The sequence below is a fragment of the Pipra filicauda genome, unplaced genomic scaffold (assembly GCF_003945595.2).
Source record: "Pipra filicauda isolate LSUMZ 115617 unplaced genomic scaffold, ASM394559v2 scaffold164_size1636381_pilon, whole genome shotgun sequence".
NCBI classification, from domain to species: domain Eukaryota; kingdom Metazoa; phylum Chordata; class Aves; order Passeriformes; family Pipridae; genus Pipra; species Pipra filicauda.
The window spans coordinates 559,736-585,335 of NW_024104151.1; the positions used below are offsets into that span (position 1 = coordinate 559,736).

Genomic DNA, 25,600 nt, shown 5'->3' on the forward strand with positions numbered 1-25,600 from the left:
ATACCGTGCAAGAGGAGACTTTCCAGGGGTAAATATACAGCTGTGATGAAGTAAGTTCAGGCCCTATTTGGTCACAGACTTTTCATTCTGCTTTCTTAAGTCCCACGCTCTTTTCCTGAAAACATTTATTCTTCCTCTCTCCGAAGGAAGAAATATCTTGAATTTGTGTTTATGTCGTTGCTATGACATTCAGTTAAACTGTATGCAGATGCAGGTTCTGTTAATAAGAGGAAAAAAAACTGTACTGTGTACTTCAGTGAACAAAGATTACCCTGTGTTTGTGTTAAAATGTTGCTATGGCAGTGCATATGGTTTTATTTGCTGGGAGTCTGTGGTGAAATGGAAAGAGGTCACATGTATGCAAGACAAGAAATGGCAGCAAAAACAACTCAAAATAAATACTGAAACTGAAAGGGAAATTGCAGATGACATGTAAGAGCAGGAAAAAACAGGGACAGTTGTTTTGCTGGCTGTCTGTCTGTTATTTGATAATAGAAATGTCTTCCCACTGTGCCCCAGTGGGTCTCAGTGACCCATGGTACAGTGACTTAGCTCTAATGATGCTTTTATTGTGAGAACTTCTTTCCCTCAATGGCCCTGTGCATTGTAGCTTTTCTGTTGTTGCTTTGGAAGCAAAGTTACTCTGGCTTGTCCTGATTTCACCACTGCTAACTTCTCCTGAGAAAAGCATTTCAAGGCTATCTTAATATAGTAGGCTTTTTGACAGGGAAAATCAAGAGTGATAAAATAGGGGAAGCCACTAGAGCCTTGCCTACCTTTGGGGCAAGGAGAAGTCTTTGTGAACTAGTGATAGAAACAGTGGATTTAATTTATGGGTTTTTTAACTGGCACAGGAGTCCTTGTATTTATCTAATCCATTTGCATGCGGCTTCTTTTTGCATCAGCTGCATCAGTACAGCTGTTCGTGTGGTTGCATGACAAATCAGAACGAGTTCAAAATCATCTGCCAAAGAAGGAGGGATAAAAATGAGAAGGGAGAGAGGGAGTCTTTTAGAGAATAAATGACCACACTGGGAGCTGGCTGGTTCCTGCATCATTCCAGCTGGTGGAAAAGCAAAAGTGTTTTTAAAATCACGTTGCCACTTTCTTCCGATCATCCTTGTTCTGCCTCAACAAGGAGGAAGAAACAACTATGAAAGCTGCTGTTGCCTTTCCACTCCTTGCTTCCAGGTTCTCTACTGGAACTGTATTGTAGCTCCAGAATTTGTGTGTTTTGCCAGGAGTTCCAATAGGGAGTAGAACTGTGCTCAAGTGAGGTAAAAATTAAGTTGAGGTATAGATATTAATGAAAAAGAATGGACTTGCCAAGAAGTCCCCGTCACTTCCACACAGCCAGGAGGGCCAACTGTGTCCCAGGGGACATCAGGCACAGCATCCCCAGCTGGTCAAGGGAAGTGATTGTCCTGCTCTGCTCTGCACTGGAGCGGCCTCACCTTAAGTCCTGTGTGCGGTTTTGGGCACCACAATTTAAAAAAAGACATTAAGCTATTAGAGAGCATCCAAAGGAGGGCCACAGGGATGGGGAAGGGTTTGGAGGGGAAGCCATATCAAGTGTGGCTGAGGTCATTTGGTCTGTGCAGCCTGGAGAAGAGGAAACAGGGGAGATCTCATTGCGGTCTCCATCATCCTCAAGAGGTGAAGCAGAGGGACAGGCACTGATCTCTTCACTCTCATGACCTGAGACAGGACTCAAGGAAACTGCATGGTGCTGTGTCAGGGAAGGGTTAGGTTGGATATTAGGAAAAGGATTTTTCACCCAGAGAGTGGTTGAGTACTGGAACAGGCTCCCAGGGAAGTGGTCACAGCACCAAGCCTGTCTGGGGTTCAAGAAGTGTTTGGACATTACTCTCAGGCACATGGTGTGATTTTTAGGGTGTCCTGCACAGGGCAGGAGTTGAATTCAATGGTCCTGATGGGTCCCTTCCAACTCAGCATATTTTATGATTCTGTGATCTAAAGTTTGAGTGATATCTCTTTGTTGACCTTTTTTCCGAGCCTCTATTTTCAGCTGTGCTTGGGCATTCATATTGGTTTTAGTGGGAATGTTCCACTACAGCACAAGTATCTACTTCTGTAGAGAAAAATATATTTTCCTGTTTCAAGTTCTTGTTAATAAACTTGCTGATTTTACAGCCATGACATCTTGATGTCTGATTTTGTCCATTAATTAGCTAATGATTAATTAGTTTTGTCATTAATTAGTTAATTAACTAATTAGGATCTAACCTGGTTAGTTTGAGATGCTGAAGGAAATAAGTAGCTTCAGAGAAACTGGTGTCTTTGACTTGGCTGATACGCTGGGCTTCTTTTGATCTTATGTTCAGTGTTCAGTGTGCTGAGCTACACTGCTGAGGTGAAGTTGTTAACATTCATGTCCCAGTTGGATTCCCATCTGGGCAAATCTGTGTACCCTACCTTTGAATTTTTTCTATCTAGTGAATGAAAACCTACAAAATAATGTGTAATCTTTTCCTCCTGGACGGTTGCTACATTCCATCCTGTAAGTGATTGTACTTCAAGACAGATGAAGTTGCTTATGTGACTGGTGCCTTGGGGTCTTTCAGGATCTTCTCCAATATAGATGGTGTACACAGAAGTCATAGCTCTGTAGTTTATATGTGGAGGAAAAATCATAGCATAGTGGATGCCATCTATTCAATTTCTTAGTGTTTAGTCTTTATAGGATAATAGACAGATGCTTATTGTGTCATTTTGTTGGTTGGAGTCTTTTTTTACAGGATTTATATTTTCTAGACACCAAGTCTCACTGCAGTTCAATGCAGTTCAGTTGTTCATGAGTTGAAATGCATTTAATAGGTATCTTCAAAACTAGTTGTATGTTACTGCTTTCACTGTGACACCTCCGTGTTTCTATGTGCTGTTTTATTTGTGGCTATGTAACATGGAGAAAAAAACTGTGAAGGTGAAAACAGGAACATGTCTACATGAAAAAAACTGGCTTGAGACAGAGCAGCTGGTAGAACAACACAGTCTTTCCTTGCTGTGTGTTGAGCACTCGGAGCCCTGTGTGGAAATAGTTCCGCCGATTACACAAGTAAACTAAATTATGCACATGGATTTCTGCAGGATCAGCTCAGAAGGGCAAGCATCTGGCAAGAGCAAGACTCTGCTGTGACACATTTAACTGCTTCTGTGTAGGTGCGTAGGTTTGACTTCCAACCCTGAATGACTGCCCACTGCGAACTCTTTTGTTTCAGTCCTCAAGATCTCTGAGGGACTCATGCACTTTCAGTGGACTGGAAATCCTGCTGCAGCAATCCCGCTGATCCACAGTGTCTCTGCATAGCCCACTGGCTGCCCACCTGTAGCGGGGAGATGTGGCTGTTCCCAGCCGGTGTCCCCTAGAGGGTCAGGCAGCCCAGTGGGGCTGCTCTGCCGTGGGCTCTGTGGGAGTTGATGTGTGGAGTACAGAGATTCTCACGGCTCAGCAAGGGTTCAGTAGTAGCTCAGTCGTCCCACTGTCAGTACGATGTCAGCTCTTCCTTCACCTGCTGCTGCTTCAGGAGAGGGAGCTGGCAGCATCCCACGAGAGGATTTAATGTAATCATGGAAGTCTGGTGTCTGTGTATTCCAGCTTTTGTTTTGTTTCCTGTCATGGAGCACTTAAAGAGGCTGAAACTTTGTCTTCGCTGGGTTGCCTTTATTAGTAGGGAAGATTTTATGTGTAACCCTGATGTTATAGGAGTTACCAGCATCAAACCCTTGTAAGTAAGTGCGTGGAATACAAGGCTAACATTCCTTCGATCCTAAACCTGTAGTGTGACAAACGCTCCTTGTGGCGGCAGCACCTGATTCGGCCGAGTGCCCCATGCCCGGTGCGGCGCTGACAGTCCCAGCGGTTGGGAAAGGAGCAGCCGAAGGACCCGGGGCAGACAGAAGGGAGAGGGGGGATGGCTGGAGCTGGGCTGCTGCGGAGTGGACAGTGCTGCTCTCCCTCCTGGCGTGTCCGGACTCTCTCGGCTCTACCCGGCACCAGGAGGCTCCACACAGGAGTGCTGGTGGCTTTACTTTCAGGATTTGAATAGCTGGATGGTCTGGCACTGAAATTTGCTGCAAATGTACAGCTTCTTGTCCTGTACATTACTTATCATGTTCCTAACTCCTCATCTTCTAGTATTCCTCTTGGAGAAAGGTGTTGATATTTTAGTTTTTGACAAGAAATAAGATTATAGTTGTGCTCATTACCTTACCTAAAAGCCCTGCTGATGCACTTAATGGTGTCTGTGCTTTTATCCTTTGTATTTCCACACCTGCTATTTAGGGTTTTTTTTTCTGCTAGAACAACAGAGGATATAAATATTTCAAAGCAAGTGCAAAGACACAAAAAAATGACACTGTTGTAAAAGTAGTTTTGTCATGTAATTGTGAAATGCAAAAAAAGAAGAGAAGACTATATGGATGGTGATGAATTAGTGTGACAGCCCAGCTTTGGAAGACTTGCAGTTCTTTTTAGTGGGATTCATTTCCTCTCTTTATATCACAATAATTTCACTTAGTATATTTAACTTATGTTTATGTGATCTGCTCCTGCAGCCCTTATTCTCCCAACAGTATATTTTTATAGTGAGCAGATTACAGAACCACCCCTCTACATGAGGAAACATGGAAAAACCAAAGTGCAGGCTGTAAAACCCAGGGCCAGGCTAGAGCCACACTTGAGGCAGGAGTTGGAAGGGCTGCTTTTGTTTGTATATGGTGTGTGTGTTACAGGCGTTATGGTCTATGTGTACAGTATAGTTACAGGCAAATGTGATTTTTGGGGGAACTGTTACTTACGTTGGTGTGAAGATGGATGTCATTCGAGTGTAAGTGACAGTGGGGATGGCGAGGAATGCGCCTGCAGCTGCTGGGTGTCTGGGAGCAGTGTATTCCTCTTCTTCTGTCCATTTAATAACCCAGTTTGTAAACCTGATGGTTTCTCAGTGAGCACCCAATGTAGTGAAGTGTTCAGTGCCAGATCTAAGTAGAAGCCAAACAAAAGTGCTTCCCTGCATTTTACACTTTCACTGTCAACAAATGCTGTACAGACAAGTTTAGGTACAGCTGAGACTGGTGGCCAGGTGGCGAATTCCGAAACAGCTCAAGTTTTGAATGCCTTCCGGGAGAGAACTTGACTGAGCAGAGGGAGGGCTGTAATTTCTCAGGCAAAGCATTAGCTGCCAGAGATGAGCTTCTGAGATATTTGGCTATTTATTTGATTGAGATATTTGTCTAATTAATAAAAAGGTGACCCTTGACCAATTCTGTTTTTAACTAATGACACTGGATGACACCCCTTCACAATTCTAAAACCTCAAAACCAGTCTCTGTATTTTATGAGCAGTATCTTTCTCACTAAAGACTGGGAGAATGTTTTGCCGGAAAAATACTCACACAAGAAGAAAAAAAATACCCTGTTGCAGGTTTCCTTTCACTCTTATCTGTGGCACAGCTTCAGGCTAACCAGAAGAGTACAAATGTTTGCTGCTTTCTGAGGTCCTGCTCTAGTTCGGTTTTTTTAAATGTCATTTTCTTGCCGCGTGCCAGCGAGCTCTCTTACAACTCCCTCGGTTAGCCAAATGTCATCTGTGTCCCACAGAGTAAAGTGTAATTGTGTATTTAAAAAGTGGGAAGGAGAAGTGAGGAAGAGAAAAGAGTGGCTGCTTTGCCTTTTAGTTTATTGGACAAGTACTCGAAATTCCTCACATTCTTCTCCTGTTAACAGTATGTTTACTTTTCATCACTGGGTTATTAGGATTAACAAAAGTCATTGCTTCAAGCTCATTTAATTTGAATTTAGTGAAAGCAAACTACCTCCTGCAGACTGTAGGAAGCATTCTTCTGCTGCAGAAATGTATTAATTTGCAAAAAGCAGCCACCAAAAAGCAGAGACTTGCCCAGTGTTCAACATCACCATGCATGCACTGCATTCTAATGAAGTACCTTATGTTGCAAATTCCAGGACAGTTTGAATAATCTGAGAGTCTAATTAACATTTCAGTCTATCAAAGATTTGCTTTCAATGCCAAGAAGCTCTTTCTGTATATACTTTCTAGAGTGTGGGGGTGCAGACTGTGGACACCACTTCAAAACATCATTTACCCAAAGAATTAGACTCTGCTTTCTAGTCCATTGCTGCATCTGCAGTAGAGCTTGTTTTAACTTTCACAGTATCTAAGAAGCCTCTTGCATTTGCTGTATGTTAAGCCTGTTGCCTGTCAGAATGCTCTACTAAGAGTAGTTAGGTAAATATTTCTTTATTAAATGATTAATTCCATAAATAAATTCTTTTAATTCATTGAATATAAAATTAAAATCATTTACAACTTATTCCAGTATTACAGGGGCTGGAAGGGGTAAAAAAAAAAAGAAAAAAGTAAAAACAAAACAAAAGCTACAGGTTGATAAATAAAATACTCAGCTTTAAAACAACTGATTTCTGTTTGCCATTAAACTACAGTTGGTACATGATAGCTGCCATTGTGAACACCCCACAAGTGCCCACCTCAGGAAGGAATGTAACTTCCAACTTGGTTGGGAAAGGATGGGAGAAGATTGGAGGGATGGAGAGAAGCATAGTGTTAAATTGAACAGAATAGTAAAGTTTTCATAACCGGAACGAAACATTTATCTGATCACTTACAAACAGAAAACAGTATATAATTAGATAAGGTGCTCCAAAAAGAAGCAGTAAAATTGCTCCAGTACTATGAAGCTTTAAGTATGCTTAAATCTCTGTTGCATTAGTGTCCAGTTGCACAGTGCACTCCTGTAACATCTCAATGTTGCCCTCAAATGGGCAAGGCACCATTTCCATCAGAGGTCCTTTCTCCATGGCTGGTTACTTCAAAATTCTGTTTTGCATCCCACCCCCAACACAACTTAGTCCCTAAATTTATGGATGTCATTGACTAGTCTGTAGAAGGGATAAGCCTCATTTGCATGTGGACAGTTGTAGTTGCATCGGCAGGACTGGATCATCATGACACTCTTGGTGAAGGTTTCCCCATCATCGCAGCGGAACCTGACCTTGACAGTCCTGGTCTGCTGGGGTGTACAGCACCTGCCATCCACGCAGGAACCACAGTACTTGGGGCGGTACTTCTTCACACTGGAACATCCGGCGTAAGTAAACTTCACTGGGGATGGGGACTTCCTAGTCTTGGTACATTTTTTTCCCTTCTGTAAAGTAAAGGCAATAACATTATTAGCAGGAGATTCTTCTCCAGCCTTTACCCCCTACCCGAAGCAGCTTAGAAAGAAAAGGAACACCAGAAGAGTCTGTATTTACCTTTAGGGAGGCATAGCTAGGCTGGCCACATGGCCTCACTTCACATATCCTGGTCTCTTTGATGAGCTTGCAGTCAGCATTGTCATTGGTCACCCTTGTGGAGATGCCAGTTCCACATGTCTTTGAGCACTGGGACCAAGAAGTTGTTTGCACAATGCATTTGGGATTCTCAAAAGCTCGGCTTTGTGGCTCGGATCCAAAAACTGGAAAAGAAAAGGAGGGCTTAGCCTAAATATATTCTCTCACTGTGTTTCTTTCTTTCCATTGGGGTCTAAGGAGTCATATAGCCACTCTCTCGCCTCCTCCCCTTAATGTCACGCAGATAAACTCACACTCACCAGGTAACATTTTCAGGCCTCCCTTCACAATGGCAATTAGCTCGTTGTTCCTGGTTAGTTCGCCTTCAGAATCATCCGGACCGAACTCTTTGCTGAAGAAGCCTTCCAGCTCCTCCAGCGCATCCTTGCTTTCGTCACAGACCCACTCCTCGCAGCACTGCCCGGGCACTTTGACCAGCCTGGGGCTGGGGCAGCCCAGGTTGGGAAGAGAGAGCTCCTGCGGGCAGAGCGGGATGCAGCCCACAGCTCCATCTATGCACGTACACTGGTGTTTACAGTTCGGCTGGAAGCTCTCCCCGTTCTGGTAGATTTTGGAGTTATATTCACACGGTCTTCCCTCGGACTGTGCTGCAGAGATCAACAGGGAGGGAAAGAAGAGAATCAGCGGCGGGAATCGCTGGTTTAAGCGCAGATATTTGCTGGTCTGTTAAACTCAGTGTACAGCGGAGCTCCCTACAACCCCCCGGGGACGCGGGGCCAGAACAATAACTTAGTCAGGAATCACTTTTCCTTATGTGCGTTTAGCGGAGCCCAGACATACTGAATCGCATTCCAGACTGCTGAAGTCATGTGCCTTTCTGCCAAGCTACCGACAACAAAGCATAACCATACATGGGCTCGAAATTACCGAATCCCGGCAGTGCGGGACGCGGGGTCCGTCCCGGGGGAGCGGGGTCGCCGCTTACCTCTGCAGATGCCCTTCAGGGCGGCGGGGCTGGCCCCGAAGTTGCACTCCAGCCCCTTGGTGTGGTCGCAGGGCTGCGATCGGCTGCAGTCCTCGTTCAGCTGCTTGGCGCAGACCTTGCAGCAGCCGCAGCCGTCCGGCACCAGCCCCACGCCGGGGGCGCACTGCGGCGCGGCCGCCGGGCACTGGCACACGGCGGGGCAGGGCGAGCCCAGAGCCTGCGGAGCGGAGCGCACGGTGAGCGCCGGCAGCGCAGCGGGGACACCCGACCCGCCTCCCCCTCCCCGGCCGCAGGAAGAGCCGCGGCACTTACCAGGCGGGCCAGGCAGAGGAGAGCGGCCGCCAGAGCGGGGCGGGTGCCCGCGGAGCCCATGTCCAGCGCCGGTGCAGCGGAGCCCGTGTGAGCGCGGAGCGGGAGCGCGGCCGGCGCGGTCTGAGGCGGCTCCGGGCGCCGCCGCCTTATATGGGGCGCGGGGCCGCCGCGTGCGCCGCGGCGCTGACGTCGCGCGTTCCGGGCCGCGGCCGCGTCCAGCGCTCGCGGCATCCCAGGAATGTGGCTGGCGCGCGCCGCGGCCGCCCCGCCCCGCCCCGGCTCCGGCACCGCGGCCAAGGCGGCGGCGCTGCCGCGGGGGGTCCCTCCGCGCGCGGGGGGCCGCGGAGGCCGCTCCCCATCCCGCGGGCGCGGAGGGTCCCCGCGAACGCGAAGGTGGTAACGGGAGGCGCTGTTCGCCCTCGGGGCTGTGCCGGCGGCGCCCGGACACCTACGGGACAGCGGAGCTGCCCTGCCCGCCCCGGGCGCCCGCGGCGCTGCCCCTCCAGATCACACTGCCCGGGGGTCACCGGGGCTCGGGCCCTGGCGCTGCTGCCATGCGAGGGATGAGTCACAGCCCTTCCCCGTACGGCAGACCCCGGGAGCCTGGCTGTGCCCAGCGGCACCGAGAGGCCCGGTTTCCAGACCGGGAACGGGATGGCCACGCGGCGAACATCCTCCCTCCCCGTCAACCTGTGTATCTCCGGCCTCAGTGCCCCTCACTCAAGTTGGGTGCCCTTGAATAGTATTGCCTCGTTGAAGTTTAATATTTGGGGGTGGGGAGGAGAGATTTAGCTTCTGTTGTGGCGTCTTTTCTTTTCCTGGCTGTAAGTATTTCCAGATGGGATTTAGACCCCAGACGTAACAATATTTCCATATTTGGTATAGCAGTAGCCCGCATTTTTCACATTTTTCTGCTCTGTTATCCAACCACAAAGCATTCTTGACAGCTTCAGATGTTGTTAAATATAGCCTTAACTTCTGTTCCCAGGGCAGGAAATTCTTTGGAATTCCTGTTTTTCACGCAATCTGTCTATCATGATTTAGGAGAACTTTGCTGGAGGAGCCAACTGGTGTTCTACTGCAGTTCACTTCTTTATTGAAATAGCTCAGAAGTTGGGTCTGCTGCCCAAAGGCGTTACAATGAATCCCCATTCCAGGGATTTTTCTTTGCAAATGAGATTATTGTTCCCAACACAAGTTTGGGGTTTTTCTTGTCGCCTTCAAGGCTGGAAGGTGGAGAAGCGGATTCAAAGGAGAGGCGAAAGCTTGCAAAAACCCCTCCAAAGCCCATGAAAAGTGGAGGGGGAGGGGGCGAGGGGGACAGTGAGAAAGGAGGGATGCGGAGAGGAGGGATGTGATTAACCTGGCTGCGGCATTCCCATACAGCGGGTGTCCCTGCGTGCCGCCTGCCCGGGACGGGCAGCCGGGGAGGGGAGGCAGCCGCAGCCCCGCCGCTCGGAGGAGCCGAGCCCGGACGTCTCGTCGCCTGCCCGGCGGCCGAAAGGATGACAGAAAGGACCGTTTCGTGGGGACGGTGCGTAGGGCTCCGGTAAGTGCCGCTCCCGGGGCCGCGGGCCCGTGTGCTGTTCCCTGGGTGTTCCCACACCAGCGGGAATGATGAGGCACCTTGTCGGGCCCTGCTGGGGCCGCAGAAAGGAGAGTCCTTGTTGTTTGTCCGCGCCGGAAGCCCTGCGGTGCCTCCGCGGGCACCGGGAGGTCTCGCCTCTCCATCGCGCACCTGTCGCCGGCCCAGCCCCGGGGGGAGCGGCCCGGGGGGACAGCCCGGCTCGGCTCCCCAAACCCGCAGGCACCGCCGAGCTCCGTGGGCAGCACGGGGTCCCGGGGCAGGACCGGACTGTGTGGGATGGGACGGGATGGGGTGGGCGCTGCAGGATGGGGCAGCCTCTCCCCGCAGGGGGATGCCGTGACCCCGGGGACGGGGCGGTGCGATGGGCGTCCCCGTCGCAGGGGACACCGATGCCGCTGCCAGCCGGGCTGGGGAGCCCGGCCCCGAACTCCTCCTCAGGGATGTCCTGCACTGCCTGTGAAGGGCTCGTGTCCTCAGCACTGCTGTCCTTCTTCCCGGCAGTGGCCAGGCCCCTGCCTAGGCCAGTCTTGATGGAGGGTCCTAACTGTAGAGTTTTCCCTCCCTCCCCAATTTGTTCTCTTAATGATTTTCTTTTCATTCCGGTAAATTGGATTGACGTTTTACTTTGTGGTGTTTTAGGGAGTGGGGAAAGGTGATGGGACGGAAGCTCTGAGCACTCTTTGCCCAGAACACATGTGCTTCAGAAGGCAGCAATGTTTTTCTTCATCACTTGTATGCCTCAAAATTCGACCAGAAAGAACAATTGCTGAAAGGGAAAACCAGTCTTTAGTTGCATGCAGCTCTCTCTGGAGACTGCCAATGTGTACCATGTAGCACCATTTCTGATGACAGGAACTATTTAATGTGTCCAGCAAGAATTCAAGAGAGACCACCAGCAAGCTTTGATGGCTGCCAGTAATGGCAGTAACAACTTTCCATCTCCACGTATTTAGCTGAGCCCCAGCTGGTGATGAGGAGTAGGACAGTCCCATTTCCAGACTCCAAGCTATCCACTCCAGTGGTCTTCCCTTGGTTTCACAAGTGTATGGGTTTTCCTGTGGTACTTTAGTTTTAAAACCCTAAAGTGGTTTTTAGATGGGGAATCTGGCTGGTACTTTTTTCCCTGGATGACTCTTTACACAGCAGCATTATGATCAGGAGGAACAAATTTGTGATTCAACACACCTTGATTAATGAAAAAACACCTTGATTAATTTAAAAAATTTTGAAAAAGAAGAAGCTAAGACATCACTGCATGGTTAAATTGGCCAGTTTTGCTTTTCAGGGATTTATGCAAACACTTGTTTATTTAATTACATCTAATTTAAGGACACGCACCGAGCGCTTTGCTTTGATCTATGGCTTTCACAACATTCAGCAAATGCCACAGGAAAAGTCAATGAATAGCGCCTTTTCTCAGTTGGTTTCATGTCTTACCACACATTCACACAACTTTGATGGGAAACTGTAACTGAACCTACATTTGCTCAAGAAAAGGTCACTTCGAAAGCTTTGAAGCACCTTTTAACAAACCTGTCCTGAATTTCAAGTAGTTGTCAACACTTGAGACGGGTTGAGTTTCTTTGGAGTTCAGGTTAGACTGTGACCCTTTCCCTGCACACGTTTCCCTGTCACAAACCATGACCCAGTGTTTACCCTCCAAGCTGTGGAGGGTAAACATCATGGGGTACACTTATGTCTACTTCTCCTGGATGTACATCAGGAAACAGGAAAAAGTTTGGGATATCTTCCTTTTTTAGATTTTGTTCAGTGTAATGTACTGTTCCAGACTTTTGTTGTTCTAAATAAACTGGGAAATACTCCCTGTTTCATGTCACAGAGAGTATTTTACTGGCTTCTCTTTTTTTGCTATAGGCAGTTGCTGGGAGCTCAGCTAATGCAAAGCAGGAATTTGAAACTGTTGGCTTACATAGCAGGTATTACAGATTTACTGAGTATATCCTGTTATTTTCACAGGCCTGTGTCTCTCCAGGGAAGGGACTTTCCAGAGAAATAAATCGAGAAAAAATAACTGGTTTAATTTCCCTCCACCTAGCATCGTTTTTTCCCAGCTGTGCATAGGAACCTTGGAGCAGCATGAAGGGCTGTGTGGGACAGAGGCTCCTCCGGGTGCTGGTGCTCCCACTGACAGTAAGTATCCAGCACCAAACTGGAGCACATCAGAGGTTTACAACCATGTGGATTCTGGAGAAAGATTTTACTAAATCCAGTGTCCAGCCCTTTTTTGTACTGTGTTTAATTTCCTCTTTCTCATTCTCTTTTTCCTTTGCCATCTATTGCTGTGTGCTTCTTCCATCTCTCCTACTCTTTCTTCTCTTTTTCCCTGCTCCAGTCTTTTCCCTGTGTCCTTCCCTCTTCTAGTGTGTCCTGGTTTTGTCTGTGATAAAGTTAATTTTCTTCCTAGTAGGTGGTACAGTGCTGTGTTTTGGATTTAGGATGAGAGTAATGTTGATAGCATACTGATGTTTTAGTTGTTGCTGAGCAGTGCTTACACTAAGTTGAGGACTTTTCAGCTCCCCACACCACCGCACCAACGAGTAGGCTGGGGAGCACAAGAAGCTGGGAGAAGACACAGATGGGACAGCTGATCCCAACTGGACAAAGGGATACTCCATATCAGATGACACTTAGTATACAAACTAGGGAGAAGCTGGCCAGGGGCCAGCTCTCCAGAACTGTCTGGACACCGGTCAGTGGGTGGTAGGAAATTGCATTGGGCATCACTTGTGTTGTATGTTCCAATTATTTTGTCATTTATTATTATTGTTGTTGTTGTTTATGATTATAGTTGTTATGCTTATTGTTGTTATTATTGTTGTTGTTATTATTCCTCCTTCCTTTTCTGTTCTATTAAACTGCCTTTATCTAAACCCATGAATTTTATTTTTTTTCCCAGTTCTCTCCCCCATCCCGTTGCAGGGGGAGGGAAGGGGCAGTCAGTGAGTGTCTCTGTGGTGTTTAGCTGCCTGCTGGGTTAAACCACGACAGTGTTTACCTACCTTGGGCTGGGCCTCTCCTGCAGCCCCTGCCAGGCCACTGGTTCCTGCTGCACTAAATCAGTCCTCCCAGAGTCAATGGCTCCTCTCAGTCACTCACAGGAGGTGCAAATCCAGTGGGACAAATTAAGCATAGCAATGCACAGGCAGAGCAGCCAAGTAGCCAGAAGGCTTCGGCAGCTAAAATTCAAGTGGGTTCAGAAGTTTTTCCTTGCTTTGATTTGCTCAGAGTTTATGCTGAATTCTTTTGAGTATGGCATTTCCTATTTGTTTTCTTCCTCTTCCCTGCTGCCCTCCCTTCAGCTATGCTCATGCCTGTCAGTTTTTGTACAGTCTGTGCCTTGCCTGTGGTTTCTAATATTTGGGGGATTTTGCTTGGCAGTATTTGTGCACTGAGAGGCACTATGTTTTGTAGGTGTGCTGTACTTTCCTCTGGCTGCTGTCAAGGTGTTGTAGAGATTCCCGGTGTGTGGAAGTGCAAGGGGGACTTGTGAGCCTACTCACCCTGCAGGGAAACAGAGAAGGAAAATTTGTTGTAGTATTCATCTGTGCTGTTTGCTGCTTTGACATGTGAACTGCAACTTACGTAGATGTAAGGGACATAGCAATGTAACAGAGGCAGGAAGCATCCATGCTGACAGTCGCAGTTGGCATGTTCTTGTTGGACACCGACAGGCAGTACGTACTGCATGGCTTCCCCTCTCCAAGCCGGATGCAGAAATGTGGAGCAGTTACAGCCAGCTCCTGCTTAGTTCCTTCTTACCAGTCAGAGGCTCAAAATACCTTGGTCATGGTCATTCAAGGGTCTGACATTATTTTAGTACCAGCCACTACCATTTCCTTAGTGAGATGGGTAGATTACTTAACACATGTTCACCTACTCTCATGCAGGTCTACTTCAACACTAGGCTATGTAGAGAAGATGCAGTTTGCACCAAGTGCATCCCTATAGCTTAAATTTGCAATGGAAAGACCTATTATGGGCTTTGGCTCTCAATATCACAAAATAAAAATAATTGGGTGGTCCTAGGTGGCACCTGGCTGCACATGGATTTTCTTATTTATGTCTATTGTTTTCATCCCATGCAGTCATAAAGTTTGCAGAAGATAAAAATGTAGCCTGTAATCTCTTTATAAATTCTAGAAAAAAATTCACAGCTGTGTCTCATGACTTTCATGAAGGAGGCTGAAGCATCAGAGGAATACAAAGTTCTTTCCCAGAATACATTGAGATGAAGGCCCTGGAGAATCTCACCCCAGAGAGTTAATCATCCCAAGTGACCTCAGTAAAAACTTCTTAACTTTAAACCTTGGTCCTCAGAGTGCAGGCTTTCCTAGTGGAGCAGTGCATGTGAACTGACATCTGCAAAGACAAAATGAGCAAGCTCAGAAGATAATTGCTCATGATCCTAAGGAGTTACTGGAGCCAGATGAACCTGAGATTGCAGTCAACTGGGCTGTGCCTCAGGAATCCTTGATCAAATCACACTTCCAGGCTGTGGTCCATAATGGTTGTCAGCTGCTGCCTTAGTCTACAGCTTAACTGCACCTTGGAGACAACCACCTCCTGCTTTTATCTGTGTCGACTGGCCAGAATCTTTGGTAGGTTCAGATTTGTTTGTTTTCTTTTTCTGTATTTCTGTATCCATTTTCATATATTTGAAATATATGGCAAACTTGTTTTTTCCCAAGATGTTTTGTTTCATTATGTTTTTTAATCACAGCTACTTTTACTTAAGCTTAGTCTGCGTCAAAGCTTGGGGAACCCTCTGCCTTCCTGCTGATGCTTTCCCTCCCTCCCCGCTGTTTGTGACCTGATGAAATAGTCTGCTGTCACTAATCTAAGAGCATTCAAAGGAGTTGCCTAGTCTTTGATTTTAATAGCATATTTTTGTAGCTATTTTCTTGAAAAAAGAAAAGAGTGTTGATTTTTTTTTCTTTGCATGCGAATAGGAGAGTAGGCCTGCTCTGGCAGGATGCTGAACATGCTCTGCCACACAGTGCTTTCTGTCACTTACTGCACTTTCCAGGCTAGCTGCTGGAAATGTCACAGGATTAATTTCCGAATCCCCCGAGGTGCCTGTTGGCTTTGTCCAAAATCATTACTCATTCTCTGCTATGTACACAAGCTTACTAAAACATGGCGAGACCTTAGTTGTGTTTTCTGCGTTACTGTTCATTTCCATTCTGTTCCATCTGGGCTCTTACCTTTGCCTATCGGTGTGTTATGTGAGTGCCTTGCAGCAGCAGCTAGCCACGTTCTTGTGCATGCTTATTTCATGGCACACATGAGCTAAGTGATACCAGAAAACCAGCCACAACCTCCTCCAGGGATGTTCCGCTGCTGGACGTCAGTTGTTGTGCCTCTTGGTTCTAGTTTGTGACAGTGCAGTGAAAAAATCAATAGCAGACAAATAAGTAGACACGATGTCATCCTTGCACATAGGGAGGACTTGCAGGCAGCCAGCAGATCATGTATGTGCTCAAAGAATGCTTGTGGAGATGGAGTTATGGTCCAAGAATGTGCAAATAGTCCCAGCATTACGTGCCTGTGATCAGGGAGAAGTGCTGAACCATCTCTAGACTTAATTAGCGTCCAAACCGAAAATATTTGTCTCGTTGAGGGTGATTTTTTTAGGTGAGCAAAGAAGAAACTACATGAATGAAATCTTTTGTTTACCTTATCTCTGCTGGGGGCTAAAATAAAACTGGAGGGAGCCGGCTGTTAAGAACTGGTGGGCTGTTCTGAGGAAGGGTCATCACATGGGCTCCATCCAGCAGCAGTAAGTGAGAAGCACAGTGGCTTGTTTAGACTTTGGGGAGAAGGACATCTCTTTGAGCCAGCCAGGAAGCCTGTCTGCTGCCCACTGTTTTCCCATGGACCAGTGTCCTCAGGAAGTAAAAAGTTAGCAGGGGCTATCAGCAGACTACTTTGGTGCAGAGACTGTTTTGTGATTGCATTAATGTCTCTTTTCCTGTTGTTGTACAGAAATTATGACTGCTAGTATCAGTGTTGAGATGAAAGCAGAAGCTCTTCTGCATAAGCAAGCATTAAAAGCTAGCTGATACATTAATTGTAAAAGAAAGTTGGTGCTAGCTGGTGGCTCTTTACTTTCAGATGTTTGCTTTTGTCTTTTAATTCTTTTAACCTTCATCCAACTGTATTCTTTCACATACAGGCAACTATGTGTTTGTTACTCTCCTCTCTCACTGCCTAACTTGGAATCTGCTTCTGAAACCCTCCATTAGCTCAGATTTCAGACTTTAGGACAATTTGGGATCAGGGCAGAAAAATGGTGGATAGGCTGGGTCTTTCAGGTGAGCACTGCGTGATAACACAATGTTTGTAACGTGTTGTGAGGGGAGAGCCTCTGGTTTCAAGGATGTACCCATGCGGCCTTTAACAGTGCCATGTCAAAAAAACCCCATTGATTAAAAGTGTGCCTCACTTGTGCTGCTAAAAACACTTCTAGATTATACATGCTGAAAACAGTAAATATTTAATGTACAGGTTTACTTTTCCTGCTTTATAGAGAGCTCAGTAGGCCTGACAGAGCAGCTAGACAGATGTGTTTATAGCGCGCTCCCCGGGCAGGCACAATGCTGCAGTGTTTGGCCTGTGAGCACTGCAGGGACATGCTTAAAAAAATAAAAGTGTTCCATTTACATTGGGGGAGAAAAAAATCCTGAGAATGTTTCTATTAATATTAGCTGGTATAAAATCCCAAATTCTACATTTCAGGCCTTGCATATTTCAAAAATAGAGGGCTGGATGGTGGGGATGTGGGGTAAGAAGTGTTTCCTTGCTTATGTAGCCAGTGAAAGGGACAGTCATGGTGGTAGTTCTTCTGGCAGGAGAAGACAGTTGTTGCTGAAATGCCCCTGATGAAGGTGGTGTGTGAAATGAAGAGTTCAGGAGCGAGCAGAGCAGGGCAGCAATACCTGCATGAAGCAATACCTCAATGCATGAAGCGTGTGTAGGTGGGGGCACAGGTCAGTGTGTGATGCTTGTGGTTTTCCATGGACAAGGAACTGGTTCTCAGGACCACGTCTGAGATCCTGGATGTTTATCAGAGGGCATGTTTCTAAAAGGTGAGAGGGACCAGATGCTGTGGGGAAAGCAAAATGTGCACAGATCTCTCCACCTGGTAGGATGGACACACCTCCCACACATGTGAGATGCTGACAGAAATAGTGGGAAACCCACTTCCACATTAAGGGTTAGGTTTTTTTCATGGTTTTGACCTTGGTTGAGGTCTTATCTGAGGACTAGCTTCTCTTCAATTATACTGACATTAAGGTTGATTTATCTGGTTGAAATTAATGGCATAAATTAATTGGCACACATTAATTAACTGAAACAACTGACATTTGGGTTTCTGGAGAGCTCCCAAGGAATGAGTGGCTGCATCTGCCTCTCTCTGATTTCCTCAGAAGTTATGCTCAGTTGAGAAGTGAGTTTACTTCAATAATCTGATTAGATAGTTGGCAGCTCTTGAAGAAAAAAAAATAACTTTTAAAAGGGGATCTTGGGATGATTGATTCCTCAGGAAAGTTTTCTGATGAAGAAAAGTAGAGTAAGGAAGCAGAAGACTGTATTGGGGCTGGCTAAGCACTCCATGTTGTTAAATTAAATCTATATCTCTATAAAAAAATTAATAGTCATGTGAGTGTGTGTGAATAAAGCGAGAAGTCTTGGTGAGGTGGTTTTGCTTTCTCACCAGCTTTACCTGCAACAGACATCTTTCCCTGACTGCAGGTGACCTGCCATCCTGGGCAGGGGATGGGGCCATCCCGTGAGTACCTGTTCAGTGCAGGATCCTGCTGAAAGCAGCTCGGCACCTCTCCTTACTGGGGCCTTCCAGCACAGGGGTGAGGGGCTGCCTTGGCCTTTGAGCCGCCGGCTGCATTTCCCTTGCCTGTCAGCTCCTTTTTGGACAAGAGTGATGCAGAGACCACCCCATTGCACAGGGGAACATCAGGAAAGGAGGATGCTGAGAGAAAGAGGTCCTTTGCTGAGCGCTGGCATTGCCACAGCAGCACTCAGGATCATTGCACATCCAGGAGAAGGGGCAGAATAACACAACCTTTTCTTTGCAAGCTGGACTACAGGCCATTTTTCAATATGGCCTGTTTGCACCTCTTTATTGTGTATTAGTTGTGAGCTCTGACTCAAGTGAACCAAGCCATCCTGGACCCAAACTGAGATTCACTGATTCCAGCAGTCATGCTGGCCTGAGGCACCCTGCTTGGCTGTGGCTGCTCCCTGGTGCCCCATTCCCTGCATTTATGACTCCTCATCTCCTTGCTGCTGGAGTGGCACACAGGGCTGCAGTAAAGCAAAGGCTCCATCCCGGGCCTCCCAGGGGTAGCAAACAGCACATTAACCCACTGTGCGACCTGGCAAGGACTTGTGACTCTCTGGGTTTTATGGCAGGATACCCTTGCCTGAATATCACACGTTTAGGAGACTACACAGTTGATGCACAGTCAGCTCCTGAAGGGCAGCTGGCATGGTGACAGTAGCCTTAGAAAATGAACTAATTGTCAGCTCCAGTCTGGATGTCACCATCGTTTTAATGCGAATGGACTTTTTCCTCAGCCAACCTTCTGTCTGAATGGGGAGCACAGAAACATCCCAATATTTATGAGATTTTAACTAGATTAGTTACAAACCCATAAAGCAAAGAAAGAGACAGTTCATCCAGTACTGGGGAGGGGAGTGTTAAAAATGCCACCTCAGATAAAATATTATGGGAGTTGAGTAACTGTAAATAAGAACTTTGCCTATGAAATAGCTTCTTATGTGAGCTTGGGATGAGGGCCAAGAGAATGTCTAGGGCTCAGGGAAATTTATTAGCCCAGATCAACAGGATTTCAGGGACTCAGGAGATGGGGTGGCAAAGAATTTGCCTGTTGGAGTCTGTACTTCCTCCATTCATGCCTGCAGCAGGAGTTTCACTTATAAAACTTTCAAGATGGTTCATTTGCATTTTTTGAATTTTCTCAGTTCTCATTAGCAGCTGCGGTTCTGACCTGGAACTTGGGAGAGCTGGGTTCAAGTTCTGGGTTTCCACAGCCTGCCAGCATGGTCTTGAACAAGTCACTCGCCTCCCTGTGCTTCAATGTGTCTCTGTAGACAGGAGATAAATGTTATTTCCTGACTCCCAGGGATCTCAGGACAGTGTGCTAAGGACTAGGAAACATTCAGGTACCTGAACCATAAGTGAGAGTACTACGGGTGCTTGTGAATGATAAGAGCATATGCAGAGCAGCTACAGTAAACATGTTGACTCCTCTCAAGGAGAGGAATGGTATTTTGGTGGGGACCAATGAGTCTTCCCTTTGATCCCATTTATTTTAGTTACTGCCATGATTTTCCCTATTCAAGTGCCTTTGTTTTATACCCTCTGCCAGTAGGGTTGTCCTGATAGGGTCAATGGTGTCCTGATGATATCAGGGTCATCTTGGTTATGCATTTATTTTTAAAAAGGGCACATGTACATCCATAGTGCACAATTTGGGAACCCACCACCTTTTGTCCCCCGATATTTCATCTCTCCTTCCCATTTACACCCTTCTGCTCTTCTTTCTGCCATTCTTTAACTGTATTCAGCTTTCTGAGTTCTAGCACGTCTTCCCTTCTTCCTTTTCTTTGGTATTTCTGCCTCCACCTCCATCCTCACTCCCGTATTTTGTCTGTGTTCTTTTTTTCTTATCTTCTTTCTGGAAACCATCCTTAGCCTCTCCTATATATTTCCCTTTTTCTCCCTCTAGTTCCAAGAGCTTTTCAGTAAACAGCATCCCTCTCCCTTCTGACTCATGGCCCACTGACAGTGGAAAGATTTCATCATGAAAGTGATGTAAAGATCTCCCAGTTTAAAGTGCAGGGTAGGTTAGGATGACCTTGCTCCGCCTCTCAAGTGGAGAGCCAGTGAGTCTTAATTCCTCAGCCAATGTTTATTTGCCAGTTTATCTCACATTCAGTTGTTCTTTGTTCCCACACCAGTACAAGTACCTCAGCGTGTTGTGGGGATGCTGTATCATGTCCTGTATCCTCCTGCTGCTGTACAGCAGCAGGGAGTAGTGGCTGTTGGTAATGTACTTAGCCAAAGTGTGGGAAAACTCTCAGACTTGAACTTCACTTTGTATTTCCATGCCATATGAAACTCATTGAATGTTTGTCCTTCCCTTCACGTGGCTGCTGCTCTTGGATTGCATTGACATATGTGAAATCTATTTGGTCCCCTTTTTAATATGCTGCTTGCAGTATAAATACAAAAGCAGACACTGCTTCTGAAGAGAAATAAATGTAATTGTGGTGGTGGTTGTTGTTATAAATAGTGCAAAGGACTTAGAAGCTATTTAGTCTTTTGGGAAAGATTCACAAGTGTTCTGTGTATTATAACCTTAAATCTCTTGTATTTAGCTATTGAAGTCTTCCCAGTTGTGATTGGCCCAGTTCACTCATTACTGTTTGGCTCCGGTGCAGGGTGAGGATGCTCTGCTCTTCATGGGAGCAGGGCTTAGCCTCCAAACCTGTAGTGTGCTAGGTCACATGCTTGACCTGTACTTGCATATTGTGCCTTAATCATGCAAATCATGCATTTGCATGTGCAACTGATCTATTTGCATAAAGAGCCATGGTATGTCCACACATGAATTTTTGAGGTTGGTTCCCAAAATCAGTACTGCATTTTTCCTCTGCTGGAGTGAAATGCAAATATTTATTTATTGACAGAGCTGGAGCTGATCTTTTTCCCTGTCCAGGTCTGAGCTGTCTGTTTTGTCAGATGAAAACAAGTAGTATTCTGATTTATTTTTAAAATGCATTTGTTCATAACTGCATTTAAAACAATTAGTGCCTGCTCTCTGCCAGTTCTAGTAGAGTGCTATATATATATATTTGTGTGTATGTATATCAAAAGGGGCTGAACGCCCAGAAATTCTCTTGGCAGCCCTGCTGTCTGGTTAGAAAAGGAAGTGAGCTACAAAATTTGAACATTCAGTTCTGAGACTTGAAAGCTTTCTGGATTTTATTACTGACTCAACAGGGTTTTCATTATGTATGTGGCCAAGAGGAGAGGTTTACGCAAGAGAAACATATTGTAGTTGAATATGTTTGTAGTTTTACACATTGTTAAATAATTGAGATAACTAGATGTCTCCTAAATGGACAAAATAAATTGAGTGTTAGCAACAGTGTCACTGTAGCACAGACAAGTCCATATGAAAAAGTGTCCAGTCCCATCCGAAAGCTGATTTCCAGGGCAGAGGGGACCTGATTCAGACACTGAGTGACATTTTGCTGTTTATGTGAAAGGGAGCCATCTTTCCCTCAGCATGTCTGGAAGCCTCTTGCTGACTCTCAGTCTATTCTCTTCTACTCCAAATGATAGCATCTTCAGATTGCTTTTTTTTTCTTTGTTTTTACTTTACTTTTTTGTAATTCGGTGCTGTTTAAACAGCACTTTGAGGTTATGTTTCTTCTGCTCTCATTTTCATGTTAGTTTTAGGAAGAATAATATTTTGAGAAGCAGATTATCATGCAAAGAGAGAAGGTGTGGGATGCATGGACTAAGCTGTAAATATAGGCCAAGGCTATGTCCTGCTGTCCTAGTCTCCTCCTGCAGCAGGGGATGTGCTGTTGGATCATACACAGTGGCCAGTAGCTCTGCCACAAAGCAGCTTGACAGCAAAGTGAATTTCTGTCCCACAGACAACATGGTCCCAGCTAATTTTGCACTTGTTCATGTGATGGGTATTTATTCTTCATTGTCTTAAAAAGGTATTTATTTTTAAACCTCTGTGGTCTCTGGTGCCGTACAGTCTTAGTGCATGTGTTCTACTGTCAGCGGGAAAAGCTATCTATATGTGCCTCTGCATTTTACACGTGGGAAGCCAAGCCACAAGGAAAATATAATATCACTGGATAATTCAGGCTGGAATTCAGAACCCAGTCTGAACCTCTCTCATTCTTGTTTATGCCTAGTGTCTCTCCTGTGCACACCACTGTAAGCATGCCTGGCGCTGCCTTATGGATAACACTCCAGAGGTGCCAGGTCCTGCTCTGAGGCCTTTGTTTCTCCATGGTGACAAGCCCCCTCCCTTCAGCCCAGCAGGCTGATGGCCACCTTGGCTGGTGGCTCATGCCCAGTGCACGCACAGGACGCCTTGTGTCTGCATCACTCTTCACCCTATGGCAGCCCCCGAGTGCAGGAGGGGAATGGACGGTCCCCTTCAACAGGCACCGTGACAGTGTGCCATGGCTGCACCGTGGTCCTGCTGCTGCCTGTGACAGCAAACTCCATGGTCACTAGAACGTGCTTGACTTTGGTTTTGGTCTTTTCTTAAAACTATAGAACTCTGGGGCATATGACACCTCCAGCATTGTAAATCGAGTGGGGTAGCCTCTTGTTTCTGTGTCTGATTTGTTCCATTTATTTAGTCACATGTCTTCATTTTGAAATATTACCCTTACTGCCCTTGCAGGAGATGCATGTGAAGCAGTGTTTATTGCAGCGATAGCCAGTCTGTGGCACTGAAACACATGCAGGTCAGCAAAGCTCAAAGGTTTCCTTGCTGATGCTACATAATTAGTCTCACTGAGGCTAAGCCCATATTCAAAATAGACCCACTTTTAATGTGGGAAATGTAGCGTGTGTCTGCCCAGCTGTGTGTACTAAACAGATTAGTTTACCAGCTTTTTTCCACTTGCGCTGTGTTGCTGTGCTGGATGACCTGTGGCAGGGCTGTGCAGCAGCTGAGGTGCTCACTGATCCTCACTCCCACAGCAGGGGGTGGAAGAGCAGGGACTGCACCGCTGAGCTTGCTGGGGATGCAGGAGGAGCTTGGGAAGGTAACCGTACTTATGCTCAGGGAGGTAACTGGGAGCCCTCATTACAGCTCCCTCCCTCTCCCTCTCCCTCGCTGCCCTGAGCACTGATGTGTGTGGTACATGCCCAGCATCTCCTGGCCCTGAGAAAGTTTTCATTTTTGGCTTCTAGACTCAAGGATGTGGGCTGCTCCTGCTTTATATTTAATGTTTATGTGAGGTTGTTATGCTGGCTTTCTTACTACAGGCATTTTTGTTAGTCACTTCTGCCTGATAGTTTGTCCTCTATTTTTGAGTCCACTGGATCTATTTCAGCCAACTGCGCAATGAAGGTATTTGTTTCTGAGAGATTAAGCCAGAGGCAGAGCCCAGGAAAGTGAGCAGCCAGGGGGAGGAGAGTGTTGCCAATGCCCTGGGAGAGCTCTAGTTAGAGGCTGGAGGAGGAATCTAAGGTGGGGATGCAGAGGGAGAGGTCGTGAACACCCTGACCACAGAAAGTGTCTCCTTGGCACTCATATGGTTTTCAGACACCGGAAAGTCCAACCACAAAACACAAATCCATAGGAAAAGAGGTCTCATTAGTTCCACTGCCCTGCAACCGGACTTGTCTATCTCGCATTGGCCTTTTTAGCCACCAGCATGCTTGTAGCAAATGTGGGTAGAGCCCTTCCCAAATCTTCATTCACGAAGCCCAGCCATGAATGAGTTCCACTGCCCACAACTTGCTTATGGCTCCACCAGTGCTTCTAAGGGTTTGGTTTGGTAGAAGGGCTTCTGGAAACTGGGCACATGTCTTCTCTGGGTCACCCTACCTTTCCACCTCCCCAGGGTCAAGGTGCTTCATGGGCTGGGGTGCTGCTAGAGATGATGTCCCACTGCCCATTGTCATGCAAACATCCAACCTGCATCTGGTGTGCTGGCACATGGATCTTCTTCATGTTTTTGCCAGAGATTTTACTAACCAGAAAAATGTAGCATTGTAAGAAGGCTGTACCAGCTTATTATTCATATCCTTTCCCTGGCAAGAAAGAGCCAGAGAGCATGTTTTAAATGAAGCTCATGGTCAGATGGTGTGGTGAGTGCTGGAAGCCTGGGATAGTCTGGCAGAAAAATAATTTCCCCTTTTAAAACCACTGAGCAGTCTTTGTTCCTCCGTGCTCCAGCTGGTTAACTTGGCCATGCAACCTGGGCATGGAGACGTGGCTGCATCCACTCCCAACACCTTCCAGCACCCCTGGGTGAGCCTTTGCTGCTGCAGTCAAGGGAAAGCTCTGCCCTTCTTTCGGCTGCCAGAGAAGAGAGACTGGGGCAGGGCCTCACAAGGATGTCCTTTCCTCTTCCCTTGCTGGCAGCTTTGCAGCCTGTTTGTCATTCAGAGAGGCTGTGCTTGCACTGGGATCAGAGGCAGTAGGGCTGGGCAGGGGAGAGGGTCAGGGGTGCTGTGGGTGGTGGTGCTGCCTCTCAGGGTTGGGCTGCTGTTCGCTCATTTGCTGCTACTCAGTCTTGTTGTCCTGAGGGGAGTGATGGGACGTAGTAGTGTAGCACCTGGGAAATGCTGTGCAGCACAACGCACAGTTCAAAAGAAAACTCCCTTCAGGAGCATCCCTTGGGAAAAATTACCCGAATGCTTGAGCAACCGCTGTTCAGTCCATGCTAACAGCAGCTCAGATTTTGTAGAGCTGAAGGCACTGCCAAGCCTTTTCCTCCTGCTTGTGTAAAGCTGCACCTCCACCTCCCATCTCCCCACTCCAAAAACACAACAGCTCTGTGACACAGAGTTTTCCAAATGGGATACATTTCTCTAAAATTGCTTTCAAATGTTCCTAGCAAGAAACTGTGCTACTCATTTTGCCCGCAGTCCTGCACGGCCGCCAGCGGTGTGGGTGAGCAGAGCAAGGCTGTGGGCACAGCCCTGGCTTGGCCACAGGGAGCTGCCAGCCATCATAAACACAGCATCCCCCAAAGGGTAGGTTACGGCTGGGGAGGTGCCGTCAGTGCCCTCCTCGCACTGCCTGAGCTGTCCTCTCCAGCTGGCCACCTCTCTGCTGGTCTGAGTGCTGTGCCCAGCTGAAGCAGGCAGGCAACAGCTCAGTGGCCAGCTGCAGTCCAGAAATGTCACATCTGGACAGGGCATATGAGCTGCTCCTGGGGATAAACCCATGTGCAACCCTGGGCTGAGCCAACTCACCCCTGCTTGCTAGAGGGGTCCCTGGGAGGGTTTGAGAGGCAGGTGGGAAAAGATGACTGGAGTGGCTCCAAAGAGCTAAGGAGTGTTAATGCCATCCTTGATGCTTCAGCCCTGTGACCTTTCCTCCTGCCTCTGTAAATAGGCTCCTTCTTGAATGGGAGGGAAAGTCTAGTTTTAATCTAGTCCATTAAAAACAAAATGATGGAGAGATTTACCTCCTCTGAGCCCACCTGTCAGTGTTTGCAGTTTTACTATCATATTTTCCAATATCTTCCCAATGTTTTTCTCTCTTCTGTTGCTGTATACAGAGGCAGAGGAAACTTG

At 46.9% G+C, this 25,600-nt stretch overlaps 2 protein-coding genes across 3 annotated transcripts; one reads left to right on the top strand and one right to left on the bottom strand.

Moving 5' to 3' along the window:
• Window positions 1-6,293: 6,293 nt before the first annotated feature.
• On the bottom strand, window positions 6,294-8,755 carry CCN1 (cellular communication network factor 1). Its single transcript, XM_027719954.2, has 5 exons — window positions 8,649-8,755; window positions 8,337-8,553; window positions 7,651-7,998; window positions 7,313-7,515; window positions 6,294-7,203 (listed from the first exon to the last, which is right to left on the bottom strand). The coding sequence occupies exons 1-5, from the start codon at window positions 8,706-8,708 to the stop codon at window positions 6,904-6,906; spliced, it is 1,128 nt and encodes a 375-aa protein (XP_027575755.1). The 5' UTR covers window positions 8,709-8,755; the 3' UTR covers window positions 6,294-6,903.
• Window positions 8,756-9,162: 407 nt separating this feature from the next.
• On the top strand, window positions 9,163-22,405 carry LOC113987311. 2 transcript variants are annotated; one of them, XM_039379329.1, is made up of 5 exons: window positions 9,163-9,372; window positions 10,035-10,197; window positions 12,112-12,173; window positions 12,293-12,387; window positions 22,246-22,405. In XM_039379329.1, the coding sequence occupies exons 1-5, from the start codon at window positions 9,203-9,205 to the stop codon at window positions 22,269-22,271; spliced, it is 516 nt and encodes a 171-aa protein (XP_039235263.1). In that variant the 5' UTR covers window positions 9,163-9,202; the 3' UTR covers window positions 22,272-22,405. The 2 variants fall into 2 exon arrangements, with proteins under 2 accessions (XP_039235263.1, XP_039235264.1); XM_039379330.1 differs by lacking the exons at window positions 12,112-12,173; window positions 22,246-22,405 and having other exon boundaries at window positions 12,214-13,048.
• Window positions 22,406-25,600: the final 3,195 nt, after the last annotated feature.